Consider the following 19,639-nt stretch of genomic DNA (forward strand, 5'->3'; position numbering starts at 1 on the left):
AGGAAGGACAAATGTGCTCAAATGATTTTTGTAAAAAATCCCCGATGTTCAAGTTCTTCTTGGAGCTCCACTTATCTAAATTGACAAAGGGTATTGGGTTTATTTGGGGCCAAACTTATCTTTGTTCATAAAATCATCTTAGAGCTGAATACTTCTCTTTAATATGGATCAAGAAAAAATCATCTGAATTTCAGATCAAAGCATGTGTACTAGATGCATTAATGCAGTGACGTTTTTTTATGAATCGGTCATATAATCTTCTCATCTGGTAGTCAACTACTAATCGTTCGATTTTTTGAAATCTCTCGATCACTAATCATTCGATTATGTCCATCACTAGTGTTTACAGAGATATCCGTTCAGCCCCTTCCGATTTGAAGGACGCAATCCGTCAGGAGGTAGTAAAAATTCCATCGGAAATTTTGAAGGCAGATGTGGAGAATGCAATGGCCCAATCTTGATTGCTTATTAGAAAATAATGGTGGACTCCCAGAGATTTGATTGTCAATAAAGATTGGTGAAAAACATTTACCTTTGTGTAATTTTTGACCAACAAAATGCCCCAGTGGTCTTCAAATTTCGAGCTATTTTTTTATTCTTTAAAAAAAATTAAATTTCACATACATTGACACGTTCAATAGAATAAATTATAAAAATAATATTCTCCTGACCACATTAGCCAAATGGAAGCAGTCCGGTGATATTTCTTGGAACTCAGGAGGTCTTATTGGAGTTTATATGAAAACTGTTACAGTTCGTTAAATAAATAAGTGCGTAATAAATCCGAAAACGTTGGTCTATCTTAGAAAAGGGAATGAACTTAACCAACGGCTTCAATGGATCATATTTAACCCAAAAGGCTCGTTGGCAAAACATAATAAAAATTATAGAGTTAAACTAAAGAATAGACAATGCTTACAAGCAGGGTGGTCTGCATTCCTCGAAACATTCACTGTATTCTTTCATTCTGAAGTTTGTAACTGGAAGTATAGAATATGATTAAGTAGATTTCAAAAAATTACATTTACATAATAGCAAACAAAATTTTAACATTTTCAAGCTATTACAGGTTAGTAAGTTGTAATATCCCTAAACTTTTATGCACAGCATACAGAAGAGAAATGCTTTTGGTTTATTTTAAATACTCTTTATATTTGCATTATATTGCCAAAGATGACCGGATACTTGCATTTTCAAATTGTATTGTATTGATACAATGTTATTAACTTACTGGCTCACCTTCGGCTATGATTACATACCATATCCTGGTCAGTAGATTCTGGACCAATTTTTGAAAACAAGGAAGGCCGTATTTTAAGCTTCATTGATGATAACCAATGGACCAAGTACGAGCTACATTAATCTGGCGCAAACCGAACTTCGTTGGCACAATTCAAACTGAGTGATTCAACTTAAGCTACCCAATTTGGACTTATACCAAGCACACACACATTGCCCCCATATGATACCTGGACTGCTTATGCGTGAGGTACCAATCCACTTCACGTTGTACCATTCCTGTATTGTACAATGCTTTCCAACAGCTGCGTGGCTATAGTAACCCATTTTAGCAAATATTCTTCTGATGGATTTTAGTCTAACAAACTTATTTCAGTTCTGCCAACTGAGAGCCAGCTTATTTAGGGTAAATAAAGGCTCTCAATCGCTACCCCGTCTACCGTCCATCAGAGTACGTTAATTCTAACCATAGACTTTAGACGCCACTAATTTTAGGCTGTCTGGAAAATAGACAAGTCCCGATATTAAGCCTTCTATCGCACCTCTTGTAAAAAGAATACAGGTCATTATCTCGTCCTATTCTGTTTCATCTACGAATCATTGAAAGATTACCTTTTTTTCTCTCTCTTTTGTTTTATTTTAACTTGTGCCGCCAAATGTGCACTGGAATTAACCATTGCGCCCCAGGAGTGAGAGGTATCAATTCACGTTCTCGTTGTAGGTGTGGAAAATATTGATATTCTCAATTGTTGGTTCTGGGCAATTAGTGACCCAGGCCCTCATGGGTAGCACAGTTGGTAGGATCGCCGTCCTCCCCACACAGGATGGAAAAATGTCAAAAGGATCAACGCAATTAAGATCAACAGTGATCAAAAAACAGAGTTCAGGTGCTACATCGAAGATCGAACAGCTGTTAATAATATGGATGGAAAATCAGATTCCGAGGCGAATGTCCCTGAGTCTAATGACCATTCAAGCAAAATCAACAAGTATTTATAAAGATATTAAGGATAAGTACGGCGAACCCCAACCCAAGTTCGCGGCAAGCAAACGGGTGGTTAAACAGGTTTAAGCATCACGCTGGTTTCCACTACGTTAAAGTATGCAGTGAAGTCGCCAGTGCTGATTCTGCAGCTACAGAGAAATTTTCTGATGTATTGGAAAAAATTATTGATGAAGGCGGTTATTCAACACACCAAATTTTTAACATTGACGAGACTGCTCTGTATTGGAAAAAAATGCCGGATCGAACATACATTGGGAAAGAGGAAAATACAATGTCAGATTTCAAGGCTTCAAAAGATAGGGCCACGGTCTTGCTTGGGGCTAATGCAGCGAGAGATTACAGATTAAAACCACTGCTTTTGTACCATTCTGAAAATCCTCGAGCATTTAAGGGCATCAATAAAGCCACCCTACCCGTGAATTTCATCGAACCAGAGAGCATGGATAACAATATCTCTCTTTGAGGATTGGTTTAAATGCTGCTTCATTCTCGAGGTTGAAAAACATTGTAAAGTCAACGACGTTCCTTTCAAGATTTTGCTTCTATTAGATAATGATCCTGGACATCCTACACATCTAGATGATTTCAATTAGTGACCCATTGATGTCTGGTAGATTGGCATCTTTCTGTAGAGTGATGTATGGATTTTCAGTGGCCAAGTAAACACAATTGTGACGATTTATATGGCCATTCATTTTAAATGTGGCCTCATCTGACCACACAATTTATCCTGCAAAGCATGATTTTCGCCAATTTTTTCATGTACTGCTCCCAAAATTGCAATAGTCGATTCGGATCATCTTCCCGGATTGCATGCACTAATTGAGGTATAAATTACTTAAAGTTTAATTCCTTCATCGTTCTAAAAACACTTGTATAGTTTAAACCTAGCTCTTGTGAATACCGTCTTGTTGATTTTCATGTGCATTTCTTACAGCTTCAATGTTTTCATTGCTTTTTGATGTCCTCTTCCTGCCCTGCTAAGTTATTGATATTCTGAATGGTTCCACGCTCCTCAAATTTATCCTGCAAACGAGTAAATGTCAAAAGTGTGGGCGCTTTTGTTCCATATCGTGATATCCAAGCACACTAAACTTCATTGACATTTTCACATTTCCAATACCATTTTATAAATTGCCTTTCTTTCTTCAAAAATTAATTGGGTACTCTCCATCGTTTTAGAGGTATCTAAAAAACAAAACAAAAATTCAATTATTGTAAAAAATTGTCTATTTATAAGCTACAAAATGAGTTTAAAAAATACATTATAACCAATATAAATCGTGAAGCTTAAGGACCTGCCTTCTCGACTGAATACTCACCAATACTTCGATGTTTTTCATGATTAATATTCTCACATTGATCTATACATTCCTTTTGCAAAAAAAAGACAAAAAAGAGTTATCATTGTAATTAATGCCCAAATTTAATTTAGCTATTATGATTAGATTTGGAATTTAAAATTTAAAAAAAAGTTGGAAGCAAATGGTAGAAATAGTTTTAATTAGTGTAAGAAAAAAAGATATTTAATTTTAATGTTAATTTATTTAATTTATTAGAAATTTATTTAACATGAACAGATTTATTTTAATTATAATTTATTTTATTTTAAATTGTTTTAAAATATTTAATAGTATAAACCAGAGCTGTAATGCTCAATACGTTCTACATTGATATCAATATTTGTAAAATAATAAGGGAAGTTTACCTCAATATAGTACGTTGAACACTTCCGTATGATACTCTCCACAAATTAAAACGAAAACATCGAAAAACTTACATTAGAGTGAGTAATAATTAAAAATCAATTTAACGCAATTAAAAATAAGAAAATTAATTAAAAGAATTAAACAAAAAAAATTTCAAACCGATTTTCCTTCCTGAAGCTGACAACGCTTTTCGACAGTATGATCACAGGAATGAAAATTATCGAATAGGGATGAGCATGAAACTTAAATAGGGATTATTTGTCTTCGCGCATGCGCGTAAAATCCCACGAATCGGAGATTAGAAATGGCCGGCGAACATTAACAGAATTCTCATGTAATTTAATTTCGACTGTTTCTGCAATTAATAGTCGCGTATAATTATGTTGGATACTAAGTATTTTGGCCTGGTTAAATAAAAAAGTATGTTTTTTCGTTAACGGCGTGAAAGGCTAATTCTGACGCTGCTGAGCGAGAAGCACGAACTGAGGCCGGATGTTGATTAACACGAATATTCGAAGGAAACGCGTCGAACCTTGGTAAGACGAGTCGCAATCACCGCAAGAAATGTTGTATACCAGATCATTTATTTGTGTTGCGAACGAGGAAAGGACTGACCGATTGTTCATTATAGTGTGTAATTTCCGTATTGGTCTGGCCACAATTTTAAATTATAATGAGTTTAATAATTCATTATGAATTGTTGTACGAGAGTTTAGCTTACTCAATGTAATACTTTGCACAAAATAATATTGACTTGATAAGAACGATTCGTTGGGTTTAGTCAGTGTTATTCATATTTCAAATCATTTAATAAAACATTTATTTAGTACTAATTAATTTTAACTAGTTTATAATTATTAGTAGTAGTGGAAAAGCTATTAAAAATAATAAATTATCTACTTCATTTCCCACCTCTCCTAATAATTTGTCATATCCTTTAATTAAGCTACCCACATCCACAATACCGGATAAAGTTTAATCCAACAATCACTCACAGGCTGAAGGAAAAGTTCCAGACATTTTTCATCCCATTCCAGAGAGTTCTCTTGCAACAATCGTTTTTGTAGACATTCCTCCTAACATTTCTCTCAACCACGCTTTCCCAATATAAATTTAATCTTCTGATTGTCATCCGAGAAAGTGTAATGGTTTTATCCTCGTTTAGTTTACGCAGTCCATTTAAAGCTTTGCATTTCAATCACGACCCATCGCAGACTCCAGACTGCAACCTGCGAATGAATTTAAGACTTCCTTAATAAGTATAGCCTTTCGTGCCCCTGATAAATCCGATTTTTCCTGTCCACATCCGCAGAAAAACATGCATATCCTTTCCAAAATGAGGTTTCGAAATCTGTGTGCATTACTCAATATGCTGCTTAACCATTGCTTTATGCAATAGGATAATCATTTCTTTGTCACTGCTGACAAAATTCCTGTATACATTGACAATACACATGAGCTGCCTTAGCACCTGTCTGTACCATTCAACAGGTGTCATGCAGAACCGTGCAACATCCCCAGTAATTTTTCATCTTCTTCTTCTACCTTTCTGTTTCAACTTAATATTTGGTGCCACCAAAATATTTTGGGATTATTGCTACTCGTGTGCTGTACCTTACATTTATCAATGTTAACTGTTAATGGCTAATTTTCAGCTCATTTTTCTAAATTATCCAATTGTCTTGTTAAAGTAGAACATTCTAAATACTGTCATTCACTATTCAGCCCAAAAATGCATTATCAGCAAAATCAGGCTTGCGCTGCTTACATCAATATTGTTAATAAACGTTAAAGACAGTAAGAAGCTAAGACGGAACACAAAGGGACTTCAATTACAATATTATCAATGAAGAGAGTTTGCCAATAACATTAGCATTAGTAGTGGCAAATTATGCAAGAAATCAAGCTTACACGGCATCAGCCAAAAAATAAAATAAAATAAAATAAATAAACACCTCCAATTTCAACTATTCATTCCCTCCAATAGTTTGTCACGTTCTTCCTTGAATTTATTTAAGCTATCAACTTTCAGACTCAAGCGTTTAGGGCATAAGCCTCAAGCTATGAAGGAGTCTAGACTATGTATAAATATAGTGCAAATGCATCAGGAATACATAGCTATATCTGAATAAATCAGATTATTAATAAAACGGCATCGTTTTAAGTTATATCTCATATTGTGAATACCTTCACAACGAGTTGCCATGATATTGCACTACTTCGAATAAATAACGCTTCACCTAAGGAGAAGACTAATGTTACTTATTCTCAGATGGATACCACCACCCAGACGGCACCGTTTCAGGGCTATTTATGTATGTAATGTGAATATCTACTCGAATATCCACTTGTCCCTATTAGACTTAGAAAAGCAAAAAAGGTAGAGGGAAAGTTATAGTAGGAGTGGAAGAGGAAAAGAAACAGTGTAGAAGAATGAAAGGGACAGTAACTCCTTCAACTCACACCACTCAAAAACTCATAAACTCCTCGAATAGGCAACGCTTCCCCAGTGGAGAAGGCTGTTGTTACCTATTCTTGGAAACTCCGGACATCATCAAGCTCCCCCCAACAGCACTGTTTCAGGGCTATTTGATGTATGTATGTGAATATCTACTCGAATATCCACTTGTCCCTATTAGACTTAGAAAAGCAAAAAAGGTAGAGGGAAAGTTATAGTAGGAGTGGAAGAGGAAAAGAAACAGTGTAGAAGAATGAAAGGGACAGTAACTCCTTCAACTCACACCACTCAAAAACTCATAAACTCCTCGAATAGGCAACGCTTCCCCAGTGGAGAAGGCTGTTGTTACCTATTCTCGGAAACTCCGGACATCATCAAGCTCCCCCTAGCAGCACTGTTTCAGGGCTATTTGATGTATGTATGTGAATATCTACTCGAATATCCACTTGTCCCTATTCGACTTAGAAAAGCAAAAAAGGTAGAGGGAAAGTTAAAGTAGGAGTGGAAGAGGAAAAGAAACAGTGTAGAAGAATGAAAGGGACAGTAACTCCTGCAACTCACACCACTCAAAAACTCCTCGAATAGGCAACGCTTCCCCAGTGGAGAAGGCTGTTGTTACCTATTCACGGAAACTCCGGACATCATCAAGCTCCCCCTAGCAGCACTGTTTCAGGGCTATTTGGCCCTTCGTCAGTGAGTGGGTAGGTACCCAAGTGATGCAATGATGGCAAAACAGTTATGAAGTATAACTCCACAATATGAGAGATGCCTGATGGTGTATCATGTATTTAGACTCAAGCGTTTAGGGCATAAGCCTCAAGCTATGAAGGAGTCTAGACTATGTATAAATATAGTGCAAATGCATCAGGAATACATAGCTATATCTGAATAAATCAGATTATTAATAAAACGGCATCGTTTTAAGTTATATCTCATATTGTGAATACCTTCACAACGAGTTGCCATGATATTGCACTACTTCGAATAAATAACGCTTCACCTAAGGAGAAGACTAATGTTACTTATTCTCAGATGGATACCACCACCCAGACGGCACCGTTTCAGGGCTATTTATGTATGTAATGTGAATATCTACTCGAATATCCACTTGTCCCTATTAGACTTAGAAAAGCAAAAAAGGTAGAGGGAAAGTTATAGTAGGAGTGGAAGAGGAAAAGAAACAGTGTAGAAGAATGAAAGGGACAGTAACTCCTTCAACTCACACCACTCAAAAACTCATAAACTCCTCGAATAGGCAACGCTTCCCCAGTGGAGAAGGCTGTTGTTACCTATTCTTGGAAACTCCGGACATCATCAAGCTCCCCCCAACAGCACTGTTTCAGGGCTATTTCATGTATGTATGTGAATATCTACTCGAATATCCACTTGTCCCTATTAGACTTAGAAAAGCAAAAAAGGTAGAGGGAAAGTTATAGTAGGAGTGGAAGAGGAAAAGAAACAGTGTAGAAGAATGAAAGGGACAGTAACTCCTTCAACTCACACCACTCAAAAACTCATAAACTCCTCGAATAGGCAACGCTTCCCCAGTGGAGAAGGCTGTTGTTACCTATTCTCGGAAACTCCGGACATCATCAAGCTCCCCCTAGCAGCACTGTTTCAGGGCTATTTGATGTATGTATGTGAATATCTACTCGAATATCCACTTGTCCCTATTCGACTTAGAAAAGCAAAAAAGGTAGAGGGAAAGTTAAAGTAGGAGTGGAAGAGGAAAAGAAACAGTGTAGAAGAATGAAAGGGACAGTAACTCCTGCAACTCACACCACTCAAAAACTCATAAACTCCTCGAATAGGCAACGCTTCCCCAGTGGAGAAGGCTGTTGTTACCTATTCACGGAAACTCCGGACATCATCAAGCTCCCCCTAGCAGCACTGTTTCAGGGCTATTTGGCCCTTCGTCAGTGAGTGGGTAGGTACCCAAGTGATGCAATGATGGCAAAACAGTTATGAAGTATAACTCCACAATATGAGAGATGCCTGATGGTGTATCATGTATTTAGACTCAAGCGTTTAGGGCATAAGCCTCAAGCTATGAAGGAGTCTAGACTATGTATAAATATAGTGCAAATGCATCAGGAATACATAGCTATATCTGAATAAATCAGATTATTAATAAAACGGCATCGTTTTAAGTTATATCTCATATTGTGAATACCTTCACAACGAGTTGCCATGATATTGCACTACTTCGAATAAATAACGCTTCACCTAAGGAGAAGACTAATGTTACTTATTCTCAGATGGATACCACCACCCAGACGGCACCGTTTCAGGGCTATTTATGTATGTAATGTGAATATCTACTCGAATATCCACTTGTCCCTATTAGACTTAGAAAAGCAAAAAAGGTAGAGGGAAAGTTATAGTAGGAGTGGAAGAGGAAAAGAAACAGTGTAGAAGAATGAAAGGGACAGTAACTCCTTCAACTCACACCACTCAAAAACTCATAAACTCCTCGAATAGGCAACGCTTCCCCAGTGGAGAAGGCTGTTGTTACCTATTCTTGGAAACTCCGGACATCATCAAGCTCCCCCCAACAGCACTGTTTCAGGGCTATTTGATGTATGTATGTGAATATCTACTCGAATATCCACTTGTCCCTATTAGACTTAGAAAAGCAAAAAAGGTAGAGGGAAAGTTATAGTAGGAGTGGAAGAGGAAAAGAAACAGTGTAGAAGAATGAAAGGGACGGTAACTCCTTCAACTCACACCACTCAAAAACTCATAAACTCCTCGAATAGGCAACGCTTCCCCAGTGGAGAAGGCTGTTGTTACCTATTCTCGGAAACTCCGGACATCATCAAGCTCCCCCTAGCAGCACTGTTTCAGGGCTATTTGATGTATGTATGTGAATATCTACTCGAATATCCACTTGTCCCTATTCGACTTAGAAAAGCAAAAAAGTAGAGGGAAAGTTAAAGTAGGAGTGGAAGAGGAAAAGAAACAGTGTAGAAGAATGAAAGGGACAGTAACTCCTGCAACTCACACCACTCAAAAACTCATAAACTCCTCGAATAGGCAACGCTTCCCCAGTGGAGAAGGCTGTTGTTACCTATTCACGGAAACTCCGGACATCATCAAGCTCCCCCTAGCAGCACTGTTTCAGGGCTATTTGGCCCTTCGTCAGTGAGTGGGTAGGTACCCAAGTGATGCAATGATGGCAAAACAGTTATGAAGTATAACTCCACAATATGAGAGATGCCTGATGGTGTATCATGTATTTAGACTCAAGCGTTTAGGGCATAAGCCTCAAGCTATGAAGGAGTCTAGACTATGTATAAATATAGTGCAAATGCATCAGGAATACATAGCTATATCTGAATAAATCAGATTATTAATAAAACGGCATCGTTTTAAGTTATATCTCATATTGTGAATACCTTCACAACGAGTTGCCATGATATTGCACTACTTCGAATAAGTAACGCTTCACCTAAGGAGAAGACTAATGTTACTTATTCTCAGATGGATACCACCATCTGAGAATAAGTAACATTAGTCTTCTCCTTAGGTGAAGCGTTACTTATTCGAAGTAGTGCAATATCATGGCAACTCGTTGTGAAGGTATTCACAATATGAGATATAACTTAAAACGATGCCGTTTTATTAATAATCTGATTTATTCAGATATAGCTATGTATTCCTGATGCATTTGCACTATATTTATACATAGTCTAGACTCCTTCATAGCTTGAGGCTTATGCCCTAAACGCTTGAGTCTAAATACATGATACACCATCAGGCATCTCTCATATTGTGGAGTTATACTTCATAACTGTTTTGCCATCATTGCATCACTCGGGTACCTACCCACCCACCGAAGAAGGGCCAAATAGCCCTGAAACGGTGCTGTTTAGAGGCTAGTTTGTGAATTGTTTCGTTCGTTGGGGTTCTACTCGTTCTGAAGGTTGAGGAAAGCGTCCGATCGTATCAAGAGGTTAGCGGCGGTCCTTTCAGTTTGGGTTACCCCCTTTGTGGGGAACCTCCTTTCGGAGGGTAGTAAGTGATTGATTTTCTTTTGTTTTACATTTTGTGAAATTTATTTCTGCCAAGTTAGATATTTTTTTCTCGTTTTGCTGGTGTCAGGCAGGACACGGGATTTTTTCATTTTTCCTTAAGGAACCGAGATTAATTATGGCACAGTTCTTCTTTAGAGAAAGAACAGTGGAGTTTCAGACTACAGAGGTTTGTCCAATTAGAGAGGTCATGCAAGGAGTGACTCAGGTTGTTTCGGTTCACGAGATAAAAGGATTAACTCCTTTACCGAGGCAGAAATATCAGTTGGTCTTGAAAACTATAGAGGCAAGAGAAAAGGTCTTGAAAGGGTTTTCTATTAGAAACGTAATGATCAAACCTGTGCAAATTGGTAATATACGCAAAGTGGTTACTATTGACAGATTTCCGGTAGAAATGTCTAATGGTCCTGTCGAGAGTTTTTTTAACAAGTTTGGTAAGGTGGTTAAGATTCATAGAAAAGAATATGAGGAATGGCCAGGTGTGGAAACAGGTACGGTGCGAATACATATGGACATGAAAACGCCCGTGCCAAACATCATCGATTTGATGGGTCATAGGTTACTAATAAATTATCCAGGAGTTCAAAAAGTTTGTTTGAGGTGTGGAGGTAAAGACCATTTGGGAGCAGACTGCCAAAAATCACGTTGTTTTAATTGTAATGGCACCGGTCATATTACGGCCAACTGCCTTAATAATTGTAAAAAATGCGGAGCTTCCACGCATAAATTCATTCAATGCCCGGAACGCACCTTTGCCGAAAGAGTTGCTGGTGGGGGAGGACAGCAGGAAGCGAGCGAGCCACCAAGAGATATGTCTAACGCTAAGAGTGAGGAAACTATAGGAGCACAGAGGGGTGAGACGCAGATTAAAGAAATCACACCAACGTTTACAATAGAGTACGATATATCGCCAACACACTCGGAAAACGTAGAACTAGTAGAGGATATGGAAGCGGAAAATACAGTACGAAATGTACATAAACGGGGGGAGAAGGAAGAAATATGCGGTAAAACTAAAAGAGCAAAAGGGGGAACAGAGGAAATTCAAGAAGAGACTAAAATAAAACAAATAGAGGGGGAAGATTTATCAATTTTGTCAGACGGTAAGAAAGATTGCAAAACACTTTCCGGGTCTGATTCGGATTCAGATGGCATACAAACGAGGAAATACGAAGGGATAGAATGGTTAAATGTAGTAGGAAACACAAAAGAATACAGGGAATATAGGCGCAGCTTGGCGGAAATTGTTAAAACTCGAGGAGAACCGAATTTTCTTTGGAATGAAAACGAGGAGGGTCAGGTAGTTAATATTCAGTTCACCTGGGGTGATTTCGTTATTTCTAATATTAAAAACAAAAATGTTGGAGATCTCACTGTGTTACTTACCAGTAACAAATTAAAATTAAATGCCGAACATAGAAATACTTTAGCAGAACTTTTAGTAAAGTTCTGCTCATAATGTCAGGAATAACATTTATGTCGTTAAACGTACAGGGTCTGTGTGTGTGTGTGTGTGTGTGTATATACTGTGTCGGGGTGGTTCCCAGGCATATGCCCATCTCCACCTAATTCTTTAAATAAAACAGATAACTGTAAAGTGGGCCTGAAACATAGCTAAGAAATTGAATATTCAAAACAAGAGCATTTTTAGATATAAATTACACTAATTATAACTAAAGAAAAATAGTCAAATTTTGTATAGGAAAGGTTAAACTTGTATTAAAGAAATGTTTATGAACTTAGTATGTTGTTTATGTCAGGTCACTCTGCCATCAGGAAACAGCTGATATCTTCAGCTGTAGGCTGATGCCCGACCCTGGGCACGTGGAGCCGGACCTGTCTCTACTATTGTATACTGAAGTGCAAGGCACTAACCTGCACCCAACAGAGGAAGTGCAATACTGTTGGGTGAAACGTACAGGGTCTGAGAGCGGTTAACAAACAAATGATGATATGGCAAATTATGATGAACATGGGGGTGAAGATTTGGTTTCTACAAGAAACCCACTTCGCCAACTTAGCAGACATCCAGCAGTTTCAAAACAGATACCGGTTGTTAGGATTTTGGAGTTTTGGGACAAATAGATCCACAGGGGTGGGAATAGTGGTGGTTCCTCCAATTTTAGGGACTGTACGACTGGTAGGTAGGGATACAGAAGGTCGGGTTGTGGCAGTGGATTGGAGTTATGGGGGGCGTACAATTAGACTAATCTGTGTCTATAGTCCAAATTCCACTTTAGAAAGGAAAACTCTGTTTCAGGGGCTGGGCAACTATATGAGGGGGGTGCAGTGGATTATAATGGCAGGAGACTGGAACTGCGTTCCTGACCCCATTATGGATAAAATTCTGGCGGGGAACCCGCATCATGGTACGGGGGGGGTTCGTGAATTACTCGAGGTTTGCACTAAATTAGACTTGGTAGACGTCTGGAGGGGAAAAAACCCGGGGAAACGAGCGGCCACAAGAATAGCCAATAATATAGGAACTAGGATAGATCGCATTTATGCAACAAGTCAGTTGAAGGATAAAATAACAATGATACGGCATGTGAATTTTGCGGGAGGTCGACAAGTTTCAGATCACATGGCAGTAATGTGGAAGGGAGATTTATTTACGAACGTTAGTCTGGGAAAAGGCTATTGGAAGCTCAACCCAGCAGTTCTGGAGAGAGAGGACTGGGATTTTACAACAGTTGTTAAACAGATAATAGAGCAAGGTGGTAATGAATGGGAAACGTGGGCGGAAATAAAAGAAAGTGCTAAATCATTTTATTATTCTAAAATTAAGGAAAGAAATAAACAACGCAGAAATAGACTGAAAGATCTCTTCCAAGAAAAAAGAATTTACCAACGGTGCGGGGAAGAAAGGGCAACAGTAGAAGTACAAGCGATTATTGACGGTATAATATTGGCAGCAGAGAAAGAAACAGCCCGGAAAATACAGCTGAAATTTAGGGAAGCTGATACTCCTTCAGCTGCGTTTTACCAAAGACGACAAAGGCTAAATAATTTAGCCAAAACGGTTCAGGAAATTAAAGACGAGGACAACACCCATTCAACAACGTCAACTATTATGAATAGTTTTGTAAATTATTATGAAAAAGAGTTTGCTTTGCAGAAAAAAGAGAGATAACTCCATTTGGGCGATTGGACAATTCACTCCCGAGCAAAAAGCATTACAGGATAGGGAAATAATTATGGGGGATCTAACTGTGGCCCTAAAATCATGTAAATTACGACGCGCCGGGACCGGATGGTTTGGGGGTAGAATTCTATAAGAAATTTTGGAACTTGTTAGCGCCTATTCTTTTGGCCGTCTTTAACCAGTTTTTTCGGGAAGGGGTTGTACCCGAAGGCTTTTTAAGTGCCTATACTACTTTCATTCCAAAGCATGGACGGGATTTAACGAAAATTGCTAACTGGCGACCTATAACGTTGGCTAATTGTGACTACAAAATATTTGCAAAGATTTTAACAACTAAATTAAAACGCGATGTAACCCAGGTAGTTAGAAGCACACAGTGCTATGGTATACCGGGGAGGCGGATAGAATATAACCTTTGGCTATTAAAAGATATATTAGAATATCGGAAACGGAAAAGTTACAAGTTAGCATTAGTGGCAATCGACCTAGAAAAGGCTTTCGATAGAATCGACCACGACTACCTTTTCTCTATAATTAAAGATACGAACATAGGATCTCAGTTGTTTACAGTTCTCAGAAATTTATATACACGTAGTAACACACAACTTTTGATAAATGGAGAAATCTCGAAAAACATTAAAATTGAACGGGGAGTTAAACAAGGATGTCCGCTTAGTCCTTTATTATTTACGTTAGCTCTAGAACCACTACTGGGAAGAATAGACAGAACTGAGGCCATTCAGGGGATACCGTTGCCACAGCCGGCAGAACAGTGTAAATGTATAGCATATGCGGATGATGTTACCGCCACCCTCACTACGAGTTATGCGGTGGAACAATTTATGTCACTCGTTACTTCTTTTGGTAAGAAGTCGGGGTTAAAAATAAACGAAGACAAAACTAGGATCAAATTGTTAGGGGAATGGGTACATCGCCCTTTACCACAACGAGAAGTGGAGTCAGATAAATCGATCCAAATATTGGGATTTCCATTTAGAGAGAGCCCCATGCTACCTGTAGGAAGACTCACCACAAAAATACGGGAAAGTTTAAAAGAGTGGGAAGTGGGACAATTTTCCTTTGAGAATAAATCTATTATCGTTAAGACCGTAATTTTTCCTATAATCTTATACACGGTGTTTATAACAGGAATCACAGCTAGGACAATGAGACGATTTTACGTTCCGACATTTCAGTTTCTATGGGGAGGAAAACGGCAAGAGATAGCGCAGAAATTATTTTTACCGTGGGAAGAGGGGGGGGATAAGTATTCCAAAAATTAATTTGAGGTGTAGCTGTAAGAGACTGCTGGACGTGGCTAACATGGTGCAATCTAACCATTTAGTAGCGGTACTGATAAAATATTTTATGGGATTCAATACAGCCTTAATTAAAGGAGGCGCTTATACAGGGCCTAAAGCAGAGACAATTCCTAAGTATTATAAAAAAATTCGGGATATGTGCACACAGTTCAGAGAGAAAGATATAGATCCTTTTAAGGGTGGTTTAAAACATCTCTACTGGGTACTGTTTAACTCGGAAAATCCAGAAAAACCAAATTTAGGAAACCTTAATACACAGTTGTTCTTTAAAAATCTAAAAATTGGCGGAAATTACCCATCACGTATTGATTTTTCGTGGAGGGTTGGTTATGGAAATATACCGGTGAACGATATCACGTATAGATTTAGTCAGACAGGCAACAGATTATGCGAATTTTGTACCGAAAATGAAACAGTGTACCACTTATTTTATTACTGTCAATTCGCGCAGGAAGTTTGGAAGAGAATTTGTCGATTTTTAAGGATAAGACAGTTTACGTTGGAGGAGGTAATTTACTTGCAATTCGATCATCCCTTGGGCAAGAAAAAATGTTCACCATATTTTTAATTACAGAGGCAAAGTATCATGTGTGGAAGCTCCGAAAACGGAAGAGGTTTGGGACCTTCAGGGGATCTCTTTGGGACTTGAAACAAACAATGTCTGCTTCCATGCAAAGGTTTTTACAATTGGAAAAATGGCGTTTAGGGTCTGATAAGTTTCTGAAAAGGTGGGGAGAGCCACCTCTTCTGTGCAGTTTGGTTGGAGATGAGGTTCATCTAAAGTACTGGTTCTAGTTATGGAGAAAAAAAAAAAAAAAAAAAAAGCAGCACCTGGGTTTCTTTTTCGTTTATTACAAAATTCAGTTTTCTCGATTAAATCCAGACATCTTAGGTTCTTATCAAAACAGTTCCATGATATAGGTTTGAATTTTATAACTCAATTTGTTTGGTTAATAGCTCTGGGTTTTTCATCTTCAATTTACAATAGCTTTGAGACGATCGTCTAGGTTTAGATTTGAATGATATAATTCATTGGTCTGGTTTATTAGATCTGGTCCAATGGGTTTTTTTTTCACATTAAATTCAAAATAGCCCTGAAACGGTGCCGCCAGGGGGAGCCTGATGATGTCCGGAGTTTCCGAGAATAGGTAACAACAGCCTTCTCCACTGGGGAAGCGTTGCCTATTCAAGGAGTTTGAGTCGTGTGAGTTGAAGGAGTTATTGTCCCTTTCATTCTTCTACACCGCTTCTTTTCCTCTTCCACTCCTACTATAACTTTCCTCTACTTTTTGCTTTTCTAAGTCTAATAGGGACAAGTGGATATTCGAGTAGATATTCACATACATACATAAATAGCCCTGAAACGGTGCCGTCTGGGTGGTGGTATCCATCTGAGAATAAGTAACATTAGTCTTCTCCTTAGGTGAAGCGTTACTTATTCGAAGTAGTGCAATATCATGGCAACTCGTTGTGAAGGTATTCACAATATGAGATATAACTTAAAACGATGCCGTTTTATTAATAATCTGATTTATTCAGATATAGCTATGTATTCCTGATGCATTTGCACTATATTTATACATAGTCTAGACTCCTTCATAGCTTGAGGCTTATGCCCTAAACGCTTGAGTCTAAATACATGATACACCATCAGGCATCTCTCATATTGTGGAGTTATACTTCATAACTGTTTTGCCATCATTGCATCACTTGGGTACCTACCCACTCACTGACGAAGGGCCAAATAGCCCTGAAACAGTGCTGCTAGGGGGAGCTTGATGATGTCCGGAGTTTCCGAGAATAGGTAACAACAGCCTTCTCCACTGGGGAAGCGTTGCCTATTCGAGGAGTTTATGAGTTTTTGAGTGGTGTGAGTTGAAGGAGTTACTGTCCCTTTCATTCTTCTACACTGTTTCTTTTCCTCTTCCACTCCTACTATAACTTTCCCTCTACCTTTTTTGCTTTTCTAAGTCTAATAGGGACAAGTGGATATTCGAGTAGATATTCACATACATACATAAATAGCCTTGAAACGGTGCCGTCTGGGTGGTGGTATCCATCTGAGAATAAGTAACATTAGTCTTCTCCTTAGGTGAAGCGTTACTTATTCGAAGTAGTGCAATATCATGGCAACTCGTTGTGAAGGTATTCACAATATGAGATATAACTTAAAACGATGCCGTTTTATTAATAATCTGATTTATTCAGATATAGCTATGTATTCCTGATGCATTTGCACTATATTTATACATAGGCTATCAACTTTCACAACAACAGATAGAAGTTTGTTCCAGCAATCAACCACCTGCTGGCTAAAGACAAACTTCCGCACTTCTATTCTAGAACCCACCTTCCTCAATTTGAATTTGTGTCCGCTCATGTGTGCAGTTTGAGTAAAAGGAAGAATCCCATCGTTAAACATCTCCAAGAGATCACCTTGCAGGTGCCTAGTCTTCAGACGCCGCAATTTGCAGAACTAAAGCATTTCTATGTACGAGCATCCCTTTGCTCCTCTTGCCAATTCCGTTTTACCTCCTCTGTGCTTGTTCCAGCAGTTCTACACCCTTTTTTAAATGAGACCTTCATACCTGTAAGCAGTACCCAAGATGTGCTCTGACCATTGCCTTATACAATGGGATAACCACCTCCTTATCCCTGCTAGCAAAATTCATGTGTATCATTGACAAAACCCCATGAGCTGTCCTGGCAGCCTGTCTGCATTACTCAGATAACTTCATATCGGGCTACACAATTACCTCCATTTCTTTTCATTTTCACCCTACCAACCTTGGTATCATCTTCAAACTTGGATATTAAGCCTGATATGACATCATCAGTATCATTGATAAATAAACAAAACAACAATGGGACAAAAACTGAATCCTAGGGACTCCATTAATAACATCAGTCCATGAGGAGCAATGTTCATTGATTACCACTCTCTGTCTTCTCCCACTCAATCATACCTTTATCCACAGTAGTAATTCGTCCTTAATGCCACAATACTTCAATTTGTACAGCAGTCTTTTATGTGCAGCAGTATCAAAAGCTTTCCTCAAAAGTAAGTACATAATATCAAAATTGAATTTTGCGTCCAGTTACTTTGTGACCACCTCGTAATCCAATCAAATTAGTCAGACAAGATTTACCCTTAACAAATCCCATTGTGTGTCTGAAATATAATTGCAGCCTAGTCTAGATGATCCTGCATTACTTCTTTTACAATTGACTCCATTATCTTCCCTGTAACGGAAGTTAAACTAATAGGTCCCTTATTACTCGTGTCACCCGTTGATCCCCTTTTATGAATTGGGAATACAGTCGCACATCTCCAAACCGCGGGAACCTCCCCTGAATCCAAGCATGCTCTCGAAATTATGACTAATGGATCACTTACTTCTTTCGCAGCCTCCCATGATGTAATTGGATAGATTCCATCGACTGTACTCCAGGTGCCTTTCTTATATTTAACTTCAATTTCTCATCCATTCTCATCACAGTTATTACAAAATCATTTTAGAGTTTTATAAATTTCTGGCGTCCCATTCCTTAAGGAATTCCTCATGAGTGAATGTAGTTGCAGAATACTCCTTCAATTTGTCAGCAACTTGAGCAGGATTATCAACGGTCAGATCATCGATATCGAGTGTACCAATTTGATTCGTCCCCTTCTTTCTAGGATTTACAAATATAATATCGGTGTAAATACACCATAGTTAACCCATATATTTGAGCTACGATTGTAGCGTAGAAGGCATCGTTTTAAATGTATCTCATAATGTGGTTGCCTTCACAACAAGATAGCTACTATTGAATTACTTCAAATAAATAACGCTTCTCTAGTAGAGAAGGCTCCTGTTACCGCTGAAAATAAATAACAGTAGCCTTCTCTACTAGAGAAGCGTTATTTATTTGAAGTAATTCAATAGTAGCTATCTTGTTGTGAAGGCAACCACATTATGAGATACATTTAAAACGATGCCTTCTACGCTACAATCGTAGCTCAAATATATGGGTTAACTATGGTGTATTTACACCGATATTATATAGTTAATTATAAAAACCCATAAGGATTATGCCTAGTGCATTTAATTTTCCAAAAGGATTTACAAAGTAAATTGCCTTTACTGTTTTTCTTTACATCCGTCGCCAAACACTTCTCGTAAAGTCCCTTTGCTTGAGTAAACTCCTTTGTGACTTGATTAGAAATTAGGTTATATCTACCACAGGCTTCGGTGTAGCCTGGTAATTTATACACATTCCATGCGTTTTTCTTTTCTTCCGCAAATGTCGTCATTAAATCTGACATCCATTTAGGCCTAAACCTTGAAGAATATTTCTTAGTTGGTATGAAAAGCCTAGTAGCTTCTATAATTAATTCCTTGAATGCTTCCCATATAGAATTTTCTAATGGTAACATCATCAGTTGGTCCTACCACTGTATAAAATTTAACAACTGTCTGAAACTACTTTTGTAAAGCAAAAACCCTTATCCTTAATGTGTAATTTCTGTCTCCTTCCACCCAACAATCTCCTTGTACATAGCAGAAACTTGCTTTTAATGCAACACTGCTCCAATTTATAGCAATCTTTCATGCGAAACAATATCAAAAGCTTTATCAAAATCTAAAACAAAGACCTTAAAATTAATTTCTGCATCCAATTCCTTTGTGACTACCACATAACTCTTCAAATCAATGAGATAAGATCTCCTCTTGACGAATCC

General features: G+C 38.1%; 1 protein-coding gene across 1 annotated transcript in view; it reads right to left on the reverse strand.

The window, feature by feature from the left end:
* The window catches only part of LOC150076207 (uncharacterized), a 79,117-nt gene that overhangs the window by 24,117 nt on the left and 35,361 nt on the right, over nucleotides 1-19,639 (reverse strand). The window contains exons 6-7 of the mRNA XM_090387286.1: nucleotides 3,568-3,619; nucleotides 920-980 (exon numbers count right to left, since the gene is read on the reverse strand). Coding sequence (XP_090243412.1) covers nucleotides 920-980; nucleotides 3,568-3,619 — 113 coding nt within the window. The remainder of the gene's footprint in view (nucleotides 1-919; nucleotides 981-3,567; nucleotides 3,620-19,639) is intronic.

Source organism: Mastigoproctus giganteus, chromosome 13 (genome assembly GCF_048544385.1).
Source record: "Mastigoproctus giganteus isolate SK-2022 chromosome 13, ASM4854438v1, whole genome shotgun sequence".
NCBI lineage: Eukaryota > Metazoa > Arthropoda > Arachnida > Uropygi > Thelyphonidae > Mastigoproctus > Mastigoproctus giganteus.